The sequence below is a fragment of the Bacillus rossius genome, chromosome 15, assembly GCF_032445375.1.
Source record: "Bacillus rossius redtenbacheri isolate Brsri chromosome 15, Brsri_v3, whole genome shotgun sequence".
NCBI lineage: Eukaryota > Metazoa > Arthropoda > Insecta > Phasmatodea > Bacillidae > Bacillus > Bacillus rossius.
The window spans coordinates 39454297-39474428 of NC_086342.1; the positions used below are offsets into that span (position 1 = coordinate 39454297).

The window sequence follows — 20132 nt, forward strand, 5'->3', positions numbered from 1 at the left end:
TCCTGACAAAAGCCTGAGATAATATTTATAAGGTTTAAAAACAATTTAATTGAACTAAAAATTGTACTTTTTAAGCGAGTTATTAATTCATATGTCCTTCAACCCATGTTATTTTTCATCCCTTGTAGTAATGGTTGATCATATAAAAAAATTATTTTGGACGAAAGTTGTAAATAATATTTTAAGGTTTTGTAGTAAACAAGAATGAAGTGTATATGGTACGGAAATTAATACTATTTTTTTAATTCTATCCATGATTTTTCAACACTTTGCAGTAATTGTTCTTGTTATCAAAAATAGTTTCACACAAAAGTTTTACATAAAAATCATTAGATTTTGAGCAATTCAATAGTGTGTCTACTAAGGGAATTATAAACCTCTAAACCTTGTTTTTTCCACCCCTTGCAGTTATAGTTGGTCCTATCAAAAATTTATTTAGACAAAATGTTTCGGTATTACTCCTAAAAGTTATAATGCCACAGGTTTTCACATGAATGTGAAATTTTTCATATTATGGGAGTTGTAGGGATTTTTCAGTTTTTTCAAAAAACCTTCCCCATTTCTACTGTTTTGGTGAGATTACACCTATTAATTAAGTCAACCAATATTTTCCATTACCATTTTTATGTATCAGTTTGGAAGTGATTTATGCAAAATTATGGCAGTTATTGCATCTATAAAAATGTGATATGGACATATATATAAACAGTAATGGTTACTGTAGTCTTTCCTCAAAATCTACCTTAAAATATGCAACTATTCAAGCTCGACAAAACTTGGCTCGCAGCTATAATTGCTGAACTCAGCTCAACTCAAAAATCTTCACACTCGGCCATCTCCAGTTGACAACTAAAAAAAAACTTTGCTAAATAAATTTTGAAGATATTTCTTTATTCATGATGGGATTTCAAATGTCCAACCAAAATAACCTCCCCCCCCCCCCCCCCCCCAACCTAGAAAATTAAAATGTACGCAGCTGATTGGTGACAGATTACAGAATTTTCCAAACTAAGAAATGCTGTATAAAGAGCTTTTCCTATAAATACGTTCTCTGAAATTTTTATATCTTGAACCTCAATGCCTTGAGCTTCAGATAATTCTCATACCAAAAAAATGAGTTGGCCAGTTTAAAGAAGTTGAAATTACCATGGCGCATGTACACATACCTTAGAAGCAGGTGCAGAGAATTATTATTACATATGTATATGTACAGTTTATGAACTAAATGAAACAAATTTTTGAAAAATACCCGAGCATCAGAAAAAAAAACCTTCTATTAGCAAAACTTACTAACAATTTAAACATCTTCTGTAACAAACTTTTTCATGTATGACGCCTCTCTGGATAATTCGGCAGTCTTTGAGTCGTAAGCACCATTCCAATGACGTTTCCCGTTTCGAGACCAGGTTCCCTCTCAATGCAAGGTTAAAATTTTTTGTACCCCTGTACCTCACGCAACGGTCCGAACAAAACTTTTCTATGGAAAGGTTTCTATGGAAAGTTGCACAAAGCAACACAATGATGTCATTGCTAGGTATTACCAGCACACAGCGTCAAGAGGGGACGCAGGGCACGGACCTTGCACGTCGAGGCTGGCGGTGGCATCAATGAAGTCGTCGGAGTTGTCGGCACGGCAGAGGTAGGTCCCCGCGTGGCTCTCCCGCACGTCGGAGATCTGCAGACTGCCCGTCCCCAGCCGCCTGTAGGGCCCACCCGGCCTGGAACACAGCACACCTTCACTGCCCTCGCGTGCCCTCGCTTCCAACACACCGTACCCCCACCTGCCTGAGCAATAAGTAGAGACTTGAAAAATTTACGGGTTCATTTCGTGTTATGCTAAAATTCAAATAATTATACCTTAGTGCTGCTCTTGTCATTGGTTCACTGTTAATCTGGAGGACTGAGGGCCAATTAGAGACCCTCACTCATAGAAGTGTCGAATCACAGGCCACCCAGTCGAGACGACTCACAAGTCAGCATCCAATGAACGATTGGCATTTGCCCGAGTGTGCAGAGGATATTGGAGTCTATCCTGGAGGTCATTGAAACCGCGAAATTTTCCTGTCTCTAGCAATAAGGCGAGTAGGAACTAAAATGAAAGGTTGGTCGGTTACGTTAAGTTACGTTAGGTTCATTTTGATTAACTGCATAATTTAAAAACAATTATATATTTCATTACTTAAATATTTTAACAAACTTGCATATAATTATTGTAGCTGATTTAACTAACCCAACCTTTCACTTTGATATTATTTGTCCTATTATCCAAAAGTTGTAACACAAAGTGAAAAAAATTTTTTGCGAGATTTTAATTCTTATTCTTCCGTATGAATTCTATATTCATACGTATTTGCGAATAATTTTATTTCGTATTCACGAATAATTTGATATCTGTATTCAATTCAAACTAAAATAAACAGATATTCGCACAGGTCTAACAAATATATAATCATGATATTTTTTTTTTAATTTATTTATTTATTTATTTTAATTTGTAACATTCCCACCAACAGTCACTGGACTTATATGGTGGGCACAACACAACACAAAGACACAGCTATCACTGCAAACGCATAGACTCCCACCCCTGCCAGCACCCTAGCATCTGCAAATGGCAATACAGGAGGGCAGAGTACCATATATCTGCAGTGATAATAACACATACACATTTAACAATCACACAGAAAATAACAATAAACACAAAGTAACATAAAAATACACAAACATTTCCAAAAATTATGTTGATAAAAAATAATAAAAATGCTAAAAACTATCAGAAACCAAACTTAAATACATCATATATGTAGTTACAAATCAATAGGTAAAACAAAGTAAATAAGAAAAATTTCAGACTAGCAAATATTGACACAATAAAAAAGTTTTACAAAGATTGTCAATTTAATTGAAATTAGAGATAAGTCTAAAAATGAAATCATTCTTTTTAATTATATCATTGTAGTATATATTATGATTAGAGAAGATGAAAAATAGCATTTTAAAAGCTACTTTATAGCATTTATTTTTTGTTCTGTAGCATTTATTAGCGTTTATAATTTTTTTTAAGTCCAGTAGTGTGTGATGTTCAAAAAATGCTTTTTTAAAAATATAGGAATATAATAGAACAATACTGACATTGTAATTACATATAGTAATAAACTAATAAAGAATTGAATCAAAATACAAATAACAAATACAGCTACATGGGACAATCAATCATACAAATTTTTGTTTCTGACCACTAGTAACACAACATACTGTAGCAGAGAAATTTGACACACTAAAAAAATTACACATCATGTTCATGATAATTAATGATTAAATGAAAGCATTGAACATGTTTCAATGGTATTCTCGGTCATCCTTGTTCTCCTTGTCCAATGAACGTGGGTGGTTTGTTGTGACGCACGGCGGGAGGAGGGTGGAGAGGCGGAGGGTGGCTTGTTGAATGATGGACGGCGAGGGGTGTGAAGGACTTTTTTTTTTGCTCGTAAGGAATACGGAATACGAGGGGGGAAGGGAAGTTTGAGGGTGGCATGTTGAATGATGGAAGATGAGGGGTGGGAGAGACCTTTTTTTTTGCTCGTAAGGAATGCGAGGGGGGAAGGGAAGTACAGTTACCGGGTAGTGTTTATGAGGAAAATAACAAGTTATACGACTGAGTTCAAACAGAAAGCTGTGAAGTATGCTGAATGAAACGGAAAAAATGTGGCAGCGAGAAAATAAGATACGGCAGCAACCAATGTCAAGTACTGACTGGTGCAGCCAAACATAACTCCAGAAGGCGCCGAAAGATAAGCGAGCATTTCGAAGGATGAAACAAGGAAAATATCCAGAAATAGAAGCGGCCGTGACCGTGAGTGACAGGCAAAGAGATGGTACGCTAATTTATTGTACACATCGCCCGGGACACGAGTTGTGTTTACAGCACTTAAGTTGCAGACTGTACTGGTTGGCCTTGAAGACTTCCGCTGGCTTATCGCTGCACGCACACATGCACGCACACACACGCAAACACACAAAGCCTTGCCTTGCCGGTTGCCGCTTGGAAACAAAACATGTGCTCTGACGAGAAAAAAAATTCCAGTACCTAGCTCAAAATAACACAATGGTAGTTTAGTATGTAGCGCAAATTCGCAAGTTTGTTAGTTTATCGCATTTTATCGCTGGTAAACGAGTTTGTCGCATTTATTCGCGGCTATATCGTTAAAACGATTTTTCATCCTCTCTAATTATGTCGTCTTAGCCATGATTTGAAGCCCAAATTCTTACTCTAGCATAATTGTTGTCTGGACTTCGACAAACTGCACTATAAAGGTCACATAAAAATGTGGAACCTCTAAGCTTACAGTGGACCATAAATACCACTATGTAACAAAATAAGTACATGCATATTCTGTTCAGTTAACTCTTGTCAACAACACAAAGCATTTTTACTTCCTTTACAAGAAATTCTTTATTTTGTGCTTCAACATGCACATGACTACAAAAAAAGTTAAAAATGCTAGTGAACATAGGTATGTATGAGTATGTAAAACACACTAATTTTCAAGCGAAAGCATACCCTGACCAATCCCAGGTTTTAGTTACGAAAGAAGCTCTAGCATCCGAGTATGTTTTTACATTTATGCACCATCATTGTTCACACATATGTATGATGGTAAATGTGTTAAAACTATTAAATTATACCATTCACAATGGTTACTTTAAACATTCATTAATTATCAACAGTTTATCAACAGCTGCATACATAATACCATTTTAACTTCCACGTAGCTGTATCTCAATTAAAAAAAGTGGCTGTCTTCACGGAGCGAGGCAATGTACCAAGACATCTTTGTATTGAAATAAATGGAATTTCAATAAAATAGCATGTAATTTTAGTTCTACAGAGGGTTAAACACTGACTATGCAAAACATGCGACTTCTGTGTTTAGTATTTGAGGATGGGTCTGAATCAGACCAAAATAAACAAACCCTTCGAAAACAATACACTTTCCGGGAATTCACGAAGAGTCGTAAAGTGGAGATTTGACTGGATGTGTCTGGTCAAGTCTAACTTTAGAGTTGAAACTTTAAAAAGTCCCCTCGCTGATAAATGAAGAATGGTACTCACGACATGTCCAGCGTGGCCCCGTCCTTGAGCCAGGTGATGCGCGGCGCCGGGTTCCCATTGGCTGCACAGTCCAGGGTGACTGTGCTTCCCTGCACGACGCTGGCCGGACGCGGCACGGCCACGAACTCAGGGGCCATTATGTCCACCCCTGCAAGACCGCGCGCATCTCAGTGCCAAGCACCACGTCGTTTCAAGGGTGGAAGCAATGACAGGGTTCCTAAAACTTAGCTCTACAGAACCGCAAAACCACGAATACTTTGCAAACTGAACTACATTTTACACCAATAAAATAACAGCTTAAATTATAAGAAACTAATTCCACCATCTACTTATTTGGACTCCAACAAAAACATCATAACTGAGACCAAAGTTTAAAGACACAAATTGCATTCAAAACATCTAAGTACCACATACATTAATTTACTCATTCGTCAGATTCACGTGACTAACATTTTGAAAAAAGGCAGTATTTATACAAATTGACCTTTGTTCATCAAGAGTGAAATGTCCTGGTACATGTTTGACGGGAAGGATTTCTGCAGTCATCAGCAAGGGAAAACACATTGGCATTGTGTCTGAAGCCTTGAACAACAAACGTTCGGAGGAGTCAACAAGTCTGGCACAGTAAAGTAAATTTGATAGAATCATAAACACTAAAAAGCTGCATTGCTTAATGAATCCCTCATAGTTCTTAAGGTATTCTGACTTGAATTTCTGACAAGAATATGAATGTCTTTAATCTCGAGTAGGGTGTCACATCCGCTAAGGATTCGACACTGCTTAAAACTCATAAACTATGAAAGCTACTGTGCCGCCAACTAGTATTTTTGGCACAAATTCAAATTTGAATTTTTTTTTTCAAATTAAATAATGTTTCCAATCATTCCTCTGCTGCATGAACTTAAACTTGTTCCTCCTCCTGTACACTCCCATTCAACCTTTGTCAGACTTGTCTCCCCAAATTTTCCCAGCCCTAGATCTGATTGTGCCTACTATTCAATGACCCAGCAGGGCAATCCTTTTATTCCCGCCTTGGTGCACGGACGTCTCCTGTAATTCCCCTCCGATTCATGACGAGAACTGCTAGGCCCTGCAAGCTCTCAGAACAGGGCAGTTCCTAGACCTCGCCTGACGTGAGCACTCCTTGGCATGATTGCGAATCATCTTCGCCAAAGTACAGTCACGCCTAAGGGTCCTGTAGACCACCGTTCCCACTGGCACCGCAGTTTTAACCCCCCCCCCCCAGGTTTTCCTGGGAACACGACCCCGGGTCTTTGACCGGCCACCAACCCGGCCAGTGTCGGCCTCTCCCCAAGGCCACCACTGTAGTACATGAAGTACATACTTATGCCATCTAGCGGCAGTTTTGTGAATCCCTTCCCTGGAAGATTGATCACCCGCGGAGCGCCTGCCCTCTGGCGTCTCCTCCCACAGTAACCAGTTCGCGTAGTTAGTTCTTAGGTCACCAGAGCGCTGGCTCAGTCCTCCCATAAGCCCAATACTGTTACCAGCTGACCCGTGTGAGTCGATCTCTACTCAGTCCAGCCACACCTCGGTAGGTCGCGCTGACATCGGGCAGTACCACATACTTTGAGGTATCGAAAAGTTCAGCCACTCCGTTTGATTTCCTGAGAACTGTGGTAGTTTAATCGTTGGAAGCATGACTTGGGACGAGTTGTGTGAAGTTGGTGAATTTGTACCGTTTTCAATTTATTCTTGTTACATGTAGCAGCAAATATTGCCTGAACACAATAGTAAGTGTTGTCGAAAGAATTTAGGTGATCATTGTAATGTATTTTGTCAAAATCCAGGTCATCTTTATGCAGTATTTCCAAAGTCAAGTGATTGCCTTCAAAACAGTTATGTAATTGTTACAAATCAAGACACATTACAATAAACGTTCACGAATCGTATTATCACTCTTAACCTAATGCCAGTGCATTGGCATGACATAAACCTGTTTTCCCCACTCTCCAGACGTCTCTTTAATACTTTTATCTTATCATTCATTTTGCCCTTTAGTGCACAAAAACAGAAATTGAAGCACCTGAACTACTGGCAACTCGTACAACTACGATTGTCAAACCTAACAGAACTGTTCATTGCTGTTGGCACACGAAATCAGAGGCACATGTTGAACCAAGTTCCATGTGCATGTAAACACTCCGACAACCAGCAAAATGTGCTGGCAAATAAAAAAATGGTTAAACAAAATATTAACGAGCACTGCGATAGCACGAGACCGAAAAACATGATCACAATAGATCAGCGTCACCAGTCATGGCACAAATACCATGCACGGTTCCTGGTAAATATCCTGCCCGTGTGGAACAAATGATCTTTGATTCAATGATTTTCTTCCGGAGAACCATTTTGGTAACAATAATTTGAACGGATAATAAAACTACAATAACTTAATGATAGAACTGTCCGACAGAAACAAACAGTGTACACACACCGGCGCCATCTTGAGCACTGCTTAAACGCCACGCAAAAAGGACTCAAGTCACTCTAAACAGGACACGGGCATAGGTCACAAAACCCAAACACAATACGTACAAAAACATGACACTAAATAGTAAACAACATTGAAATAAGTTTCTCAGATTGTTGGGAAAATATGTTGACGGACGGATGAATGACATTGACGGATGAATGACGGACAACACAAGACCAAAAGGGGAATACTGCCTCACCTTGGTCAGACGTGAGGGACAGGGTGGCGGGCCGGCTGAGCAGGGGCGAGGGGAAGCCCGTCACGTTGCAGCGGTACTCCCCCTCGTCGCCCGGGCGCACCGCTGCCACCTCGAGGGCCCCCGAGGGCAGCAGCACGGCCCGGTCCCCATCAGGCGCCAGCGGCCGGCCGTCCTTGAGCCAGCGCACCTCGGCCGCCGCCCCCGCCGGCTCGCCCAGCAGGCAGCTGAAGTAGGCCGTCTGTCCCGGGAGCAGGGCCAGGTCCTGGGGCTCCTCCTCCAGCTCCGGCACTGCTGCAACCACGTGTTCTCTCCTCCGACACACTTCCACACTTCCACATGCACGTCCTTCCTCCAGCACCCGCACTGCTGCGACCACTGTGGCATTGCTACCGTAGAACACTGATAAAAAATAATTCCCATATTTCCATAATACGTATGCTTATGAACAACTGTGTAGAGATGTGAAGGATTATGCGGCCCACGTGGACACTCACGGGCAATCACGAGACGGGCCGTGCGGCTGGCGATCAGGCCTATCCCCTCCAGCTCTGCCACGCACTGGTAGCCCCCCTCCAGCCCCAGGCCGGCCACCACACCCGAGAACAGCAGCGAGCCATTGGCGGCCTGCGACCTGCAAAACCAACCGGTGTAACAACCATACTTGTGCACAACTGTAGTAATAAAATGCCCTACAATTCATAGAAACATGTTGATCTATATGCTACAAAGCTAAAACCTGGTCAGAGATAATTTCCACATTGTATAACCCAGATTACAGCCTTCCCCATGCAATCCAGTAATAATAATTTATTATAAAATTTTTGTCATATTTCAGGTTAGATGTATAGTTTTTCTATTTAGAAGTTATTGTAAACGTAATTCACGGGGTTTATTAATATTATTTGTATATTTCATAAGTTTTTTTTTCTAGTTTTTTTTTTTTTTTTGCAGGCTTCTTTGTGTGGGAAGGCATGCTGACGTAATTCTCCTTCGTTATTTCCACGACCAAGGCTTTGTTTCACACGCTAGGCGTGTGAGTCACTGTCACGGGAGTGCGAGAGAAAGACAAAATCGCTGGGTCGTGGGAACAGAAGTAAGCACTTCGTGGAAGTTTCTGTTGCCATGCACCGTGATTGGCCGAGAATTACGTCAGCGAGCCCAGGACACTGCCCGCACAAAGGGAAGGAAGGCTGTAAATTCAGTCATTGTCCAAGGACCAGGCCGAGTGGTCATTGTTTGAATGCCAGGCCGAGCAGGCCGTGGTCGGGCGATGGCTCCGTGTTTTATTCTTTTCTGGATGTACAGTTTAATTTCTTTTTGTGTTCTGTTGTGCTGAATATATTATGATTTTTTACATAAATAAAAAAAACAGGTAATACATCGAACATAGCGTATGAATTACTTTGTGACCTGCTACCAACCTGTATGTTCACTCATCACCTAATTTTGAGCTAGCGGCAGGTGGTGAGTGGTAACAACATAATGAGTAGACAGACTCCAAATATTTGTAATTAGCATATGTTTATAAACTGAAGTGAGATGCCAAGAATCAAAATGCAAGTTAGTAAAGACTGCTGGAAAATAAAGTTTGGTGACTTCCAGCCCCACTGCTGTACTATTTAGGGACCTTTCCGTCAATTTCATGACCAGTCCTTCAGTTCTTCATTACTCGTGACCTGTAGACACCCTGGTGATGTCTCGTCAACACTGGGTCACTAGAAGAGAGGTGACGCATTGCTGGAATAGATGGGAGTAACCCGAGATAACAACCAGAAAAGATATTTAAAAAAAAAATTGGTTGTGAGTAAAGTCGGTTTACGGACGATAGTTTAACGTGACAACGTCATAACAAAACATTGATGAAATGATTGCATACTTTTATGAATAATATTGAATCATTTTTATTGAATTATCACTATTTTGTATGGATACAAAGGAGTGAAATGAAATCTACAATTTACCTAATTGATAAATTTACTTTTATTTGCACTCATTAATTCAAATATGTTTATTACTTTAACGAAGAGATTATTTTAACTATAACTTTTATACATGTTTGCTATTTAACTTCTTCCAATTGTGTTATTCTGTTAAGGATAAGACAATGATAGGAAAAATAGGGAACGAATGGGAGTGTTTCAAGTTTAATGTGTCTCGAAAAAGTCAAATTGATGGTTGTTCCAATCGAGTGGAAGAGAGATAGATGCGGCGCAAGCGTACAATGAGCGTAACGGGACACAGCGTAATGGGACAATGTGCATAACGGGACACTTTTCATGCGTGCAGCCGGCGTTCATCGATTTATTAGACGTTGTCACGTCAACATGTCATGTAAGGAAAAAAAATAGCATATAAAAATGAATGCACTTATACTACAGATGTGATGAATATTAAGGTCTTTGGCCAAATTACATGTTATTCTTGTTCTTTGCTAGATGGGCTAAACTTTAACCTTCATAAATGCATGAATCTTTTGCATCCCTTTACAATATACGTAAAATTCTTAAAAAACTCCGTATGATTATTGATAATGATTGAAATCAACATTTTAATACCTATTGTATAGTAAATTATTTATATTTCCCTGATATTTCTCTTTTGAAGTCTACCAAAATTTTTCAGTCTATCCTACAACACCCCCCCCCCCCTCAACCAGATCCATCCCTGGTCTGAGCTCACTAATGTGTAATCCTCATGAGGCGACGGATTGTGGGTTTGATCCCAACCCCCAGAATGACTCATTTCAAGAGCCCCTAGTTGGTACACAAGTGATTCGGAGCCCACTGTGATGTTGTAGGTCTAATCGCCCTTTTAGCTTTGTGCAAAACTGTGTGACAAAATACCCCAACTTCACTTTTACAAAGTTAATTTTTGGCATATGGTGACAGTATCTTTGGTAGAGTAAAAAATGACTAAGCAGAACGTTAATTTACTGCAATACAGGATGTACACGTAATGTGTTATGTACATTCAGGTGATGAAGTAGAGCACTCCATAAAGAGTTTTCACAAAGAAACATAAGATACTGAGTAATGCAATTTTTAACATTAAAAATACAAAATGCATGGAAACTTAAGTACTGGGAACTAAATTTCCTTTCTACTTAAATTACAACTGTTCAAGTAATGCCAGCTAACTTTAAACCAACATATTCAATGCTAACCCATATTTCATCATTCTCTCTGGAAGATCTAAAGGATCACTCTGTCAGCTTGTCTACTACGTACACAATGATCTAAACGTTGACCCACAGGAGAACGTCAGGGGATTACAGTCACGGAAGCAGGGAGGTCCCTCAATCACAGTTGGAAGAGAGCAAAGAGATGCTCGCGCACTGGACACGTCAAGTGTGCTAGAGCACTGCCGCGCTGGCTCAGCACACCAGCACACAATTGCAACACAACGTCGACAAGAATGTTCCAATGGCTGATCATTGCATTCTAATGAAGATTATGTTGCAATTCAAACATTGCTAACAAATGTACAAGGCAATATATAGTTGCCCGCACTTTAATCAATATCATTTTCATATCTGATAAGCAGTCCAGTGGTAGGATTCATTCCGCTATGTGTCGCAAATTCAGGCATTTCACTCGGCACCGTGAATATTTCAACCGTTTGTACTTTGATCAGTATATAGAGGCCCTTACATAATTAAAGGGACATTATAATTTAAACTTTAACCAGGGGGTCTGATCACAGGGACATGCCAAGCTGTTTTAGCAGGGCGAGTGTAATGGTTCCCGTGCTAGCCACCAGCAGCACGCTCCTGCACTTGAGCGCCTGCAGACGTCTGCACACAGCTAAGGTATCTGCTGGGGCCAGCATCTTTCGTCAGGGAGCGCGTATCCTCTGCCGGCCTGCCAGAACACGGCAGACACTGCACATCTGTCTGTGGCAGCATTCTCCCCACACCCCTTCATCTTCGCTGTGCTTCTCAGAACCCAGATCCTGCCACCTGTTCAGATCCCCTCCTTAGCATTCCCCTTTCGTGGGTCTTCTGACTTCACACACATTGGCCCCCGACCACAACACCATCCTACGCTATCTCTCAGTGCCCTCCGGAACTTAAGTTAAGCCCTTCAACTCTGCTTTGTCTCACCAGGCAGTGCCCTCGCCTAGACCTCGTCTTCCAGCGGTAGGATATACCACAGCATCTCTGAGCGCCACCTAGCAGCATTGTTGCAAACTACGGTCAGCACTACTAAGTTTAGTTTGTCTTCTCCACCACTGAGCGCCACTGCACGGACAATCCTTCAATAAACCCACCCCCGTCCCTACGTTCTGGCACTACTTTCGCCTCCAGGCAGAATGATACACAAGGCCCGCTACTCCTCTCAGCCCTCGGCCCGATCTCGGGCAGAATCCTCCGAGCCTTCGCCGTAATCACATGTGAACGCCGCTCATGTCTGAACTGCTCTTTGCGTGAAAAGTTTCAATACCAGATGTAGTCAGAAAACTACAGTATAGACTCCCAAAACTAAAAAAATATGTTGTTTTCGTATACTGGTCTTCACTAATTTTTTTTCTTTCAATTTCTACCTGTTTGTTGTGCTACGCGGCTGAGCATGGACCTTGTTGTGTTTCATCATCTCCTCATCATGTCTTGATCACTCGTTTGGCTACCCACATAATTGGTAAGTGGAATGATTTTTTTTATATAACCCGGACGTCCCTTTACATTTTGATTAGTTAGATTCTGAGTCGTAGCAATTTAAATTTGTCTTGGGATTAATCACAATGCGTTATTTGTGATGCAGTGGGTCCAAGTTTCGGTCTAATTCAACTGTCTCTCTGGTATCCCGATCTTTTTGAGGGATCCCCTGGTCCGTCGCCTCCCAGGAGCTTCCGACACATCTGCTGTTCAAGGGAAGCATCTACTTTTAGTTTTTTGTACACACACACACACACACATTTTACCGTTGAAGCACTGTAATTCATATGATCACCGAAACTACCATAAATCGTATAAATTTTGTGTAATGTCGTAAAAACATAATGTTGAAATGGCCCTTTTTTTTATAGTTGTTGTAAATGAATTTTCTGTCCTCCGAAACTATGAAAAAAGAAATCTCTCCAAACCAGTAAAGAATAATGTTACAAATATAATTGTAGTATCTTTCTTTATTCTCAGACCATAGTCATAAGTAAGGCTCCGATCCACTGAGTGTTAATAATGTTTAACACCTTAATTTTTAATAATTGTCACATTTTTCTCAAACTTCTGAAACTCAGCATGTTTTTCAATACTTTATTAATAAATATGTTTCAAATAATGAGAGATGTGACAACTATTAAGCTGTAAAACCAGCATATCTCACTTATGATCACAATTTTTTTTTTTATGAATTTAAAATGTTCGTTACGTCACTATTTACAAGTCATAACATTTATCGGAAAGTTTTTTTTGTAAAAATGATTCTATACACTTTCAGTGTGTAAAAATAAAAAGTGTCTAGGAAAAGCGCTGCAGAATAAACTACGAGGTGTGAAACATTGCACTACCTCTGCCCTCTTAACATAATTTAAAGAAACTTTCTTTGCTTTTTATTTTTGTTTCAATATTTTGGTATTTTATATTTAAAGTACTGTACTAATAGATATTCAGATAGGACTGTATTCATAGTCATGGCAATGTACTCTAATAATAATTTGCTCTAGGCCTCATTAAGTATTATTTATGTGTTATATAATTATTTTTAAAAAATATTGAAAATATTTTTTTTTTTCTTATTTTCAGCAGGTTGGCCACATTTTTATGTGTAGTGACATAATTGTATATATTTTATTTGCTATATTCCTTTATCTACCAATGCTGGGATACTGAGATTATTCTAGGTGAGTGGTCAGAACACTTGCCTCCCGCTCAGACAATCCAGAATTGATCCAGGCGGGGACCAACTGAGATTTATCGCATGTGGGAAACGTGGTGGATTTTGCAGTGGCCTCAGGGCTTACTCAGAATATTCCTTTTCCCCCCATAAATTCATTCCGTCACTGCCACATACCTCATCCCATCTCACCTCACGCACTCTGAAGGCTAGTCGGAGCGACAGGTCTGTCCCTCGGGTAGGACAGCCGGCTCCTACGAGTGTCAGCCCCGTTCCATCCATGTGGACCCTGCCCCAGGTGGGTAACTGCACGGCGATTTTCATTTGTACTTAGATTATATAATAACAATAGTGACATTCTCATGAACGTTACAGGACAGAGTACGGAAATTGTAAATTTCCCCGAAGTAAGTTTGTGGAATATTATTCTGCATAGTAACTTGTGCTCAGATTGGTCGAAGTTTAAAATTTCTCTTGGCTGGGTACCCCCCTTTCCCCTCCGGGTGTACGTCGCAAATAACGAGTAATAATTTGGAAATTAAATACAATTTTTCAGCGCCCATGTAACTAATAGCTGAACAAAATTAAAGGAAAAAAAAATATATTGTTTTGAGATAAATATTTTAAGGGGTTACAGTCTAATTCATTCATTTTAACTTAGTGAAAGGTCTTTAATCCATCAGGTATCGGAAACACGGCCATGCTGGATTAGCAACTTAGCTGGATTGTCAAACATCAGTATAGTTTTAATGGGAATACCAAGTGTGAAAATTTGAAATATGAAACGTGACCTGCTGGAATACACAAAACTCTGCACTTAAATGAAACCAGACCGCAACGATAGACTTTTGGCGAGCTGAAAATGCAGGCACGGTAGTAATGCAGGCAGGATCCACCGGGGAAAAATCTGCAAGCGAGTGGGTACGCAGGAACATGCCGGGGCGAAGACAGGTGCAGCCACCTGTGCTGGTCGCCGATGAAGCTGAGGCTCTGGCCGTCCTCCGTGCGCCAGCGCAGCCGGGGCTGTCGGTCCGTGCGCGAGGTGACCGTGCAGTGCAGCGCGGCGTCGCTACCGAGCGGCACCACCGCGTCCTCGGGCTCCCGGCTGAACTGCAGCTGCCCCGAGCCTGCAAGCACCGGCCCACCCCCCGTCACGCCCCACGTATCTCCGTGAGGCCCGCTCTGCACAAACGCTCATCTTTAGCCTAGGTCTTCATTATTTTAACATGCGTAACATGGTACAAATTGCTTTAAAAAAAAAATTTTATTAGTGATACAGGAACTTTATCATATTAAAACCACACACACACACACACATATATATATATATACATATGCATATACATATACATATATATATATATATACACACACATACATACATACATATATATACATATATATAATAGTTTAAACTTAACATGAACAATATTCTATGAACAATTAACTAACGAAATTTTTCACTCCCAGTTTTCTTCTTTACTTTCATGTTTTATGACATGTTAACGTCTCATAAATCGATGAACGCCAGCTGCACGCACGAAAAAGCATGACTCACTGTCACGTTCCGCCTGAGCCGAGCGTGCGAGTGTGAGCGCGGAACAAGCGACAGAGGCACGATCGGCTGGTGACGCATCTATCTCTCTTCAACTCCGTCGGCCGATGCGTCCGAGTAGAAGAGAGACAGCGGCAGCACACAACAATGTTTTTTATGACGTTATCACGTAAAATTATCGTCCGTAAACCGACTTTACAGACAAAACCCCCTTTTTTTACACAGTTTTAAACAATAAATGGGATGAAATGTCAACCCTCCTAGATAACGCAGTTGCTTGAAGTGCCAAACATGGAGCGAGGGGTTTTAAGTTCGAATCCCGGGTCGGTCCTAGATGCGCAAGTGTTTTTAAATGTTACATGAAACAATTCCAGCCACCTATTAGCCAACCAGCATAACAGGAGGGGCATTAACAAGCCATAAAAAAAATTGTCAAAAATTTAAAGTAAACAAAATGAACAGTGGTTCTAAGGCATTTCCTGGTTTAAAAACCAAATTTTTTATTCCTGGTTCCCTAACACACAAATTATAGAGCTTTTATGGTACTGCCAAATTAAGCCACCATTTTTATTTTATTGAATGAACATCTCACTTTTTTAAGTGTGAAAACACAATTTACTGTAGTTTTTGTGATATATTACCACACTGCACACAAGAGTATGTCAGCTTTTATGTAAAGAGAACAAGAACTTAAATTTTCATATAAGACATGAGGCCACTTGGAAAAAAAACAGCACAACCTTGCTTATCTCAATGCAGTTTAAAAAAATTTCGGTGGCATTTTACGAAGAAATCACACGATTGTACGGAAGCTATAAAATTTCACAGATAAGAATCTAGAACTTGGAAAGCAGTAATTTACGGGGAGGGGTCGTGGAAAGGGTGAGATTTTTATTTGCCCACTGCACCCTGGCAGCATATGAAATGCCTATATGACAAAGTAAAACATGACAAGATACAAAACAATGTGGAGATTGTAAGTATGGATGCCACGGTTTAAAAAAAATCCAGCTCTAGCTTGTCAATTTATTCTAAAACTAAAAAATATCTCTTCCACATTCTCCTTCATGCAACAGCTGCATAAGTACCACCAGGTGTGCAGACTATGCAACAGTGACATCTTTTAAAGCACTAGACAGACTGTTTTACCAACTTGGACAAGATGCAGCATTATCATTAGAATCTTACATCATCTGTAATAAAGCATGCACAGTGATAAATTATACATATCGTCGGCTTACTATCAACAGCTCCTATGTCAAATACCAAGTTTTTACAGGAAAGGCGAAAAACATTTTGTATGGGATATAATGTAAAATACAGATATGCTGCAGTAAAACAATGTCATAATAAACTGATATTTAATTATAAAGAAAGAAAATACATTGTGTAAATGATTTATTAATTTTTTAAGACATAGAAGTTATTGATTTTATAACACGAGAGTTCAGAGATAAAGGAGGTTTCAATTAAGTCTGATAGATGTCATTGCATTCATAATTCGACTTCGGAGTTTTTACAGACCTGTGCGTCAGTAATTTATGAACCAAAGTAATCTAAAACACCAGTATCAAAATTCAGACTCAAGAGGTTTTAATAGTAAGCTGATGATATGCTTACTAAATCAAAAAGACTGCTTTAAAGTTAAGCCTCAAATACTATTTAAATAGAAGGAAACATCCTTCATTAGTGTGGACTGGTAATAGTCATAACGGCCATGACATGTGTTGACACAGGCATGCCACTTTGCCTACGAAAGAGGATAACGCCAATATTTTCCAGATGCCACATGGAAGTCACAAGGCAAGTGTTTACATGCAAAGAAAGAGTTCCAAGTTATAAAGCCCCAAAGAGAACTTTGGCTGAACTTCAGAAAACTGTGCCGTTACCATAAACACACATTGACCAGATGTCTTCCACGCATGGCACACCAAAAGTTTTCTTTTGTGGCACACTTGACAGTTTTGAAAAGCATTAATTTCAAACTAAACATTTGTACGTTGGCGACTATGCAGGATGTCCACATAAACCTGAAGTAAAATTCCCTTGATTTTTCCCTGACTTTCCTCAGGCAAAATTTTAAATTTCCCTAGAAATTTTTTTTTTTTAATATTTTACCATTATATGCAATTTTCTGAAAGAAATTGCAGTCCCAAAGCTGACCTAGTTCATTTCTCCACTTTCTTTATTTCAAACATAACATTGCATATGCCATTTTATACTGTCTTCAGTCAGGTGACGGCAGATTGGAGCAAGAAATTTTTCCCCTAAATAACTATCACTGAGGAATTATCATGACTACTTCAGAATTTCAAGTATATTTCCTAACTTTTCCTCACTTCGCCCTGATTTTCCAGAATGTGGATCCCCTACTATGCCTAAGGAAGACGGTGGCAGAACATTTGTTATTACACTGTTATCACCAATATTCACCAGGCATTAGTTTCCTATGTGCTAGTTTTGGTAAACATCAATTCCCTGATTTTACTTGATATGGCGTTGAGTTCTGTACTTCCCAAATGTGATGTGAAGTCACGTAAACCCTAAACAGGAGTTAACGACAGAGTTCAAGAAGGTGGAGGGGTATCGGGAGCACCATGAAGAAACAAACTCCCTTCACGCTCCTTAACCAGTGAACATCAACTCTCCATCAAAATAAACTACACATAACACTATTACATTAAGAAAAACATTTTTACAGAAAAACCTTACAATATTAATTTCATAATTTTTTTTAAACCCTTTTGAGTTTTTATTCAAAATTTATAATAGAATTATATTAAAAAATAATTATGTATTAAAATATTTTTAAAAAATAATTTATTTATCCTGGAAAAATACTTAAAGTAATTAAATGACATTAAAATACAAATAGAAACACTGATTCTCAATAGAAAATTAAAATATGTAAGAAGCATGAAATTATATAGTTTAAGAATATTAAATCTGAGACATTTGAGAGATACAGGAGAGTCTTAATTAACAAAGCTTCCATTAAGAAATATTCCATGTAATCTGAGCTGACCTCAGCGCCATTACCAGCAAAGACTGCTGACACGTGAGGAGGTGAAGAACAAACAGAGTTTAGTCACGTGTATAGCAATTGTCTGTATTAAAGAAAAACTGCTAAGCAATAATCTGAAATATTTTAGCTATTATTTCATTTTATACAGTTATAAGCACTGCTAATCATGAAAACATCCACTTTGGTGATAAAAACTTTACACTTTCCTCAGAAATAATTTTAAAGTACTGGAGTAAAGCTTTTTTGTTGGTTACTTATGGATTAAAACTTTTTTTTTTCATTTCACTTTTTAGGATTAAACCTTTTTTGATTGTAACTTTGAAGGAATAAATCTATTTTGATTGAACACTTTAATACTGACCACACTAGACAAGAATAGACAGTCAGATAAACAGATTCCTTAGGTCTTTGTCAACGTTTGTTCTCTGGGTTTTTTAAACAAGGTTTTTATACATGAAATCCAGTGTTCATCCATAAAGTTTCACATAACTTCTTGATCATCAACTTCAAGATCTTCGTTATTTGCAGTGGGTAAGACTGTCAATTATATTGGCATACAACTTAAGCCTTAATTTGTTTCTCCAATCATCTCCAAAAGTTTTTTCACATCCTTTTTTCTGGCTTCTTTGATATTGTACATCAAAGGTAGCATGGCTAGCTTGAAGCTTTTGCATCTTGTAACAATTCAAATTTTTCTTTTTAAGAGTTACCCAAGGTTTTGCCTCAAATTCAAACTGGAAGTATTGTAGGTCTTTTACATCGAGAAAAGGTGCTAGTCTTCCTTTAAACTCGTTTTTGCCCTTATTGATTAAGATTCTTTTCATTTCTGATATTCCTTCTATGCACCTAAAGCAACCATTTTTGGAGGAAAGTGCTTTTGTGTGATATTAGAACCAGTCTACTCCTAAAATGTTTACATCTCCAACAGACTTGTAGATATCAATGTACTCGTGTTTTCCACGGCAACAAACATAAAATTAAATTTTTTTTTAAAGTTTTGGGTGATAACATTAGTTTAGGATGACCCGTCCCTACATAAAAATACCCTCAAATACGTTTTGATTTTTTGGGACTAAACTCTTTTTGTTCGTCACCTCCTAACATATGCTTGAAAATGATCTAACCGTTGTCGAAAGCCTAAAGAAAATTAACCCTCATAAATGCCACTTACTGATTGGCCAAATTACTAAGTGGCATAAAAGAATCTACACTGACCTTGACGTCGACCCAAGTGCCTACCTAGCTCCCTACAGGCCGTTATGACGAGGCAACGCCTCTCCTGCCAGTTAGGCATAATGATATACCAGTGTGTGTTGTTTTTTTTTTCAGCGGACTGTAATCTTTTATATTTTTGAAGGGTATTGTTGTGTTTGTACACCGGGCGACTGAGGTCCCGCCCTGCCTGCGAAACGTCATGTGCTCCGTGGGAGACGTCGAGGGGAGGGAGAGACGCGCCGGGAGGGGAAGCGCCGCGCGCGGAGCGCTCAGTCGAGTCAGTCGCGAGGGAGACACGGTCGCGAGTAGTCGCACAGTCGCTGGGCAGACGGCCCCGAGGAGTAGTCGCTGGGCAGGCGGCCCCGAGGAGTAGTCGCGGAGAGTCGCGTGAATCGCGGGAGATTCTCGTGGCGCGGTTGCCTAACAAGCGGTCACGATTGAGACGCGGGAGAAGGCTTGCAACCTACAGAGACTTAAAACCTATCCTGAACATCGGGAAGTTAATAGTTATCGTGTCAGTGCCAGCGTCGCACGGACTTTCGGTGCGGTACGGAACGGCGTGGCACAGCCCACGGAGCCGGGCTTCACCCCAGACGGACGCAGGCAGGAACGGGGCCAGCCCCAAGTATTCCGTGTTAGTGGGCTAATAAATCATGAGTCGATCGTTGAATTTGGTATTAGTCATTTCGGGCACCAG

General features: G+C 39.8%; 1 protein-coding gene across 3 annotated transcripts in view; it reads right to left on the bottom strand.

Annotated features, from left to right (window-relative positions):
• The window catches only part of LOC134539385 (neogenin), a 118170-nt gene that overhangs the window by 86625 nt on the left and 11413 nt on the right, over positions 1-20132 (bottom strand). For all 3 annotated transcript variants that reach the window (XM_063381376.1, XM_063381374.1, XM_063381375.1), the window contains exons 2-6: positions 14602-14767; positions 8304-8440; positions 7810-8097; positions 5114-5261; positions 1579-1718 (exon numbers count right to left, since the gene is read on the bottom strand). In XM_063381376.1, the coding sequence (XP_063237446.1) occupies positions 1579-1718; positions 5114-5261; positions 7810-8097; positions 8304-8440; positions 14602-14767 (879 nt within the window). The remainder of the gene's footprint in view (positions 1-1578; positions 1719-5113; positions 5262-7809; positions 8098-8303; positions 8441-14601; positions 14768-20132) is intronic.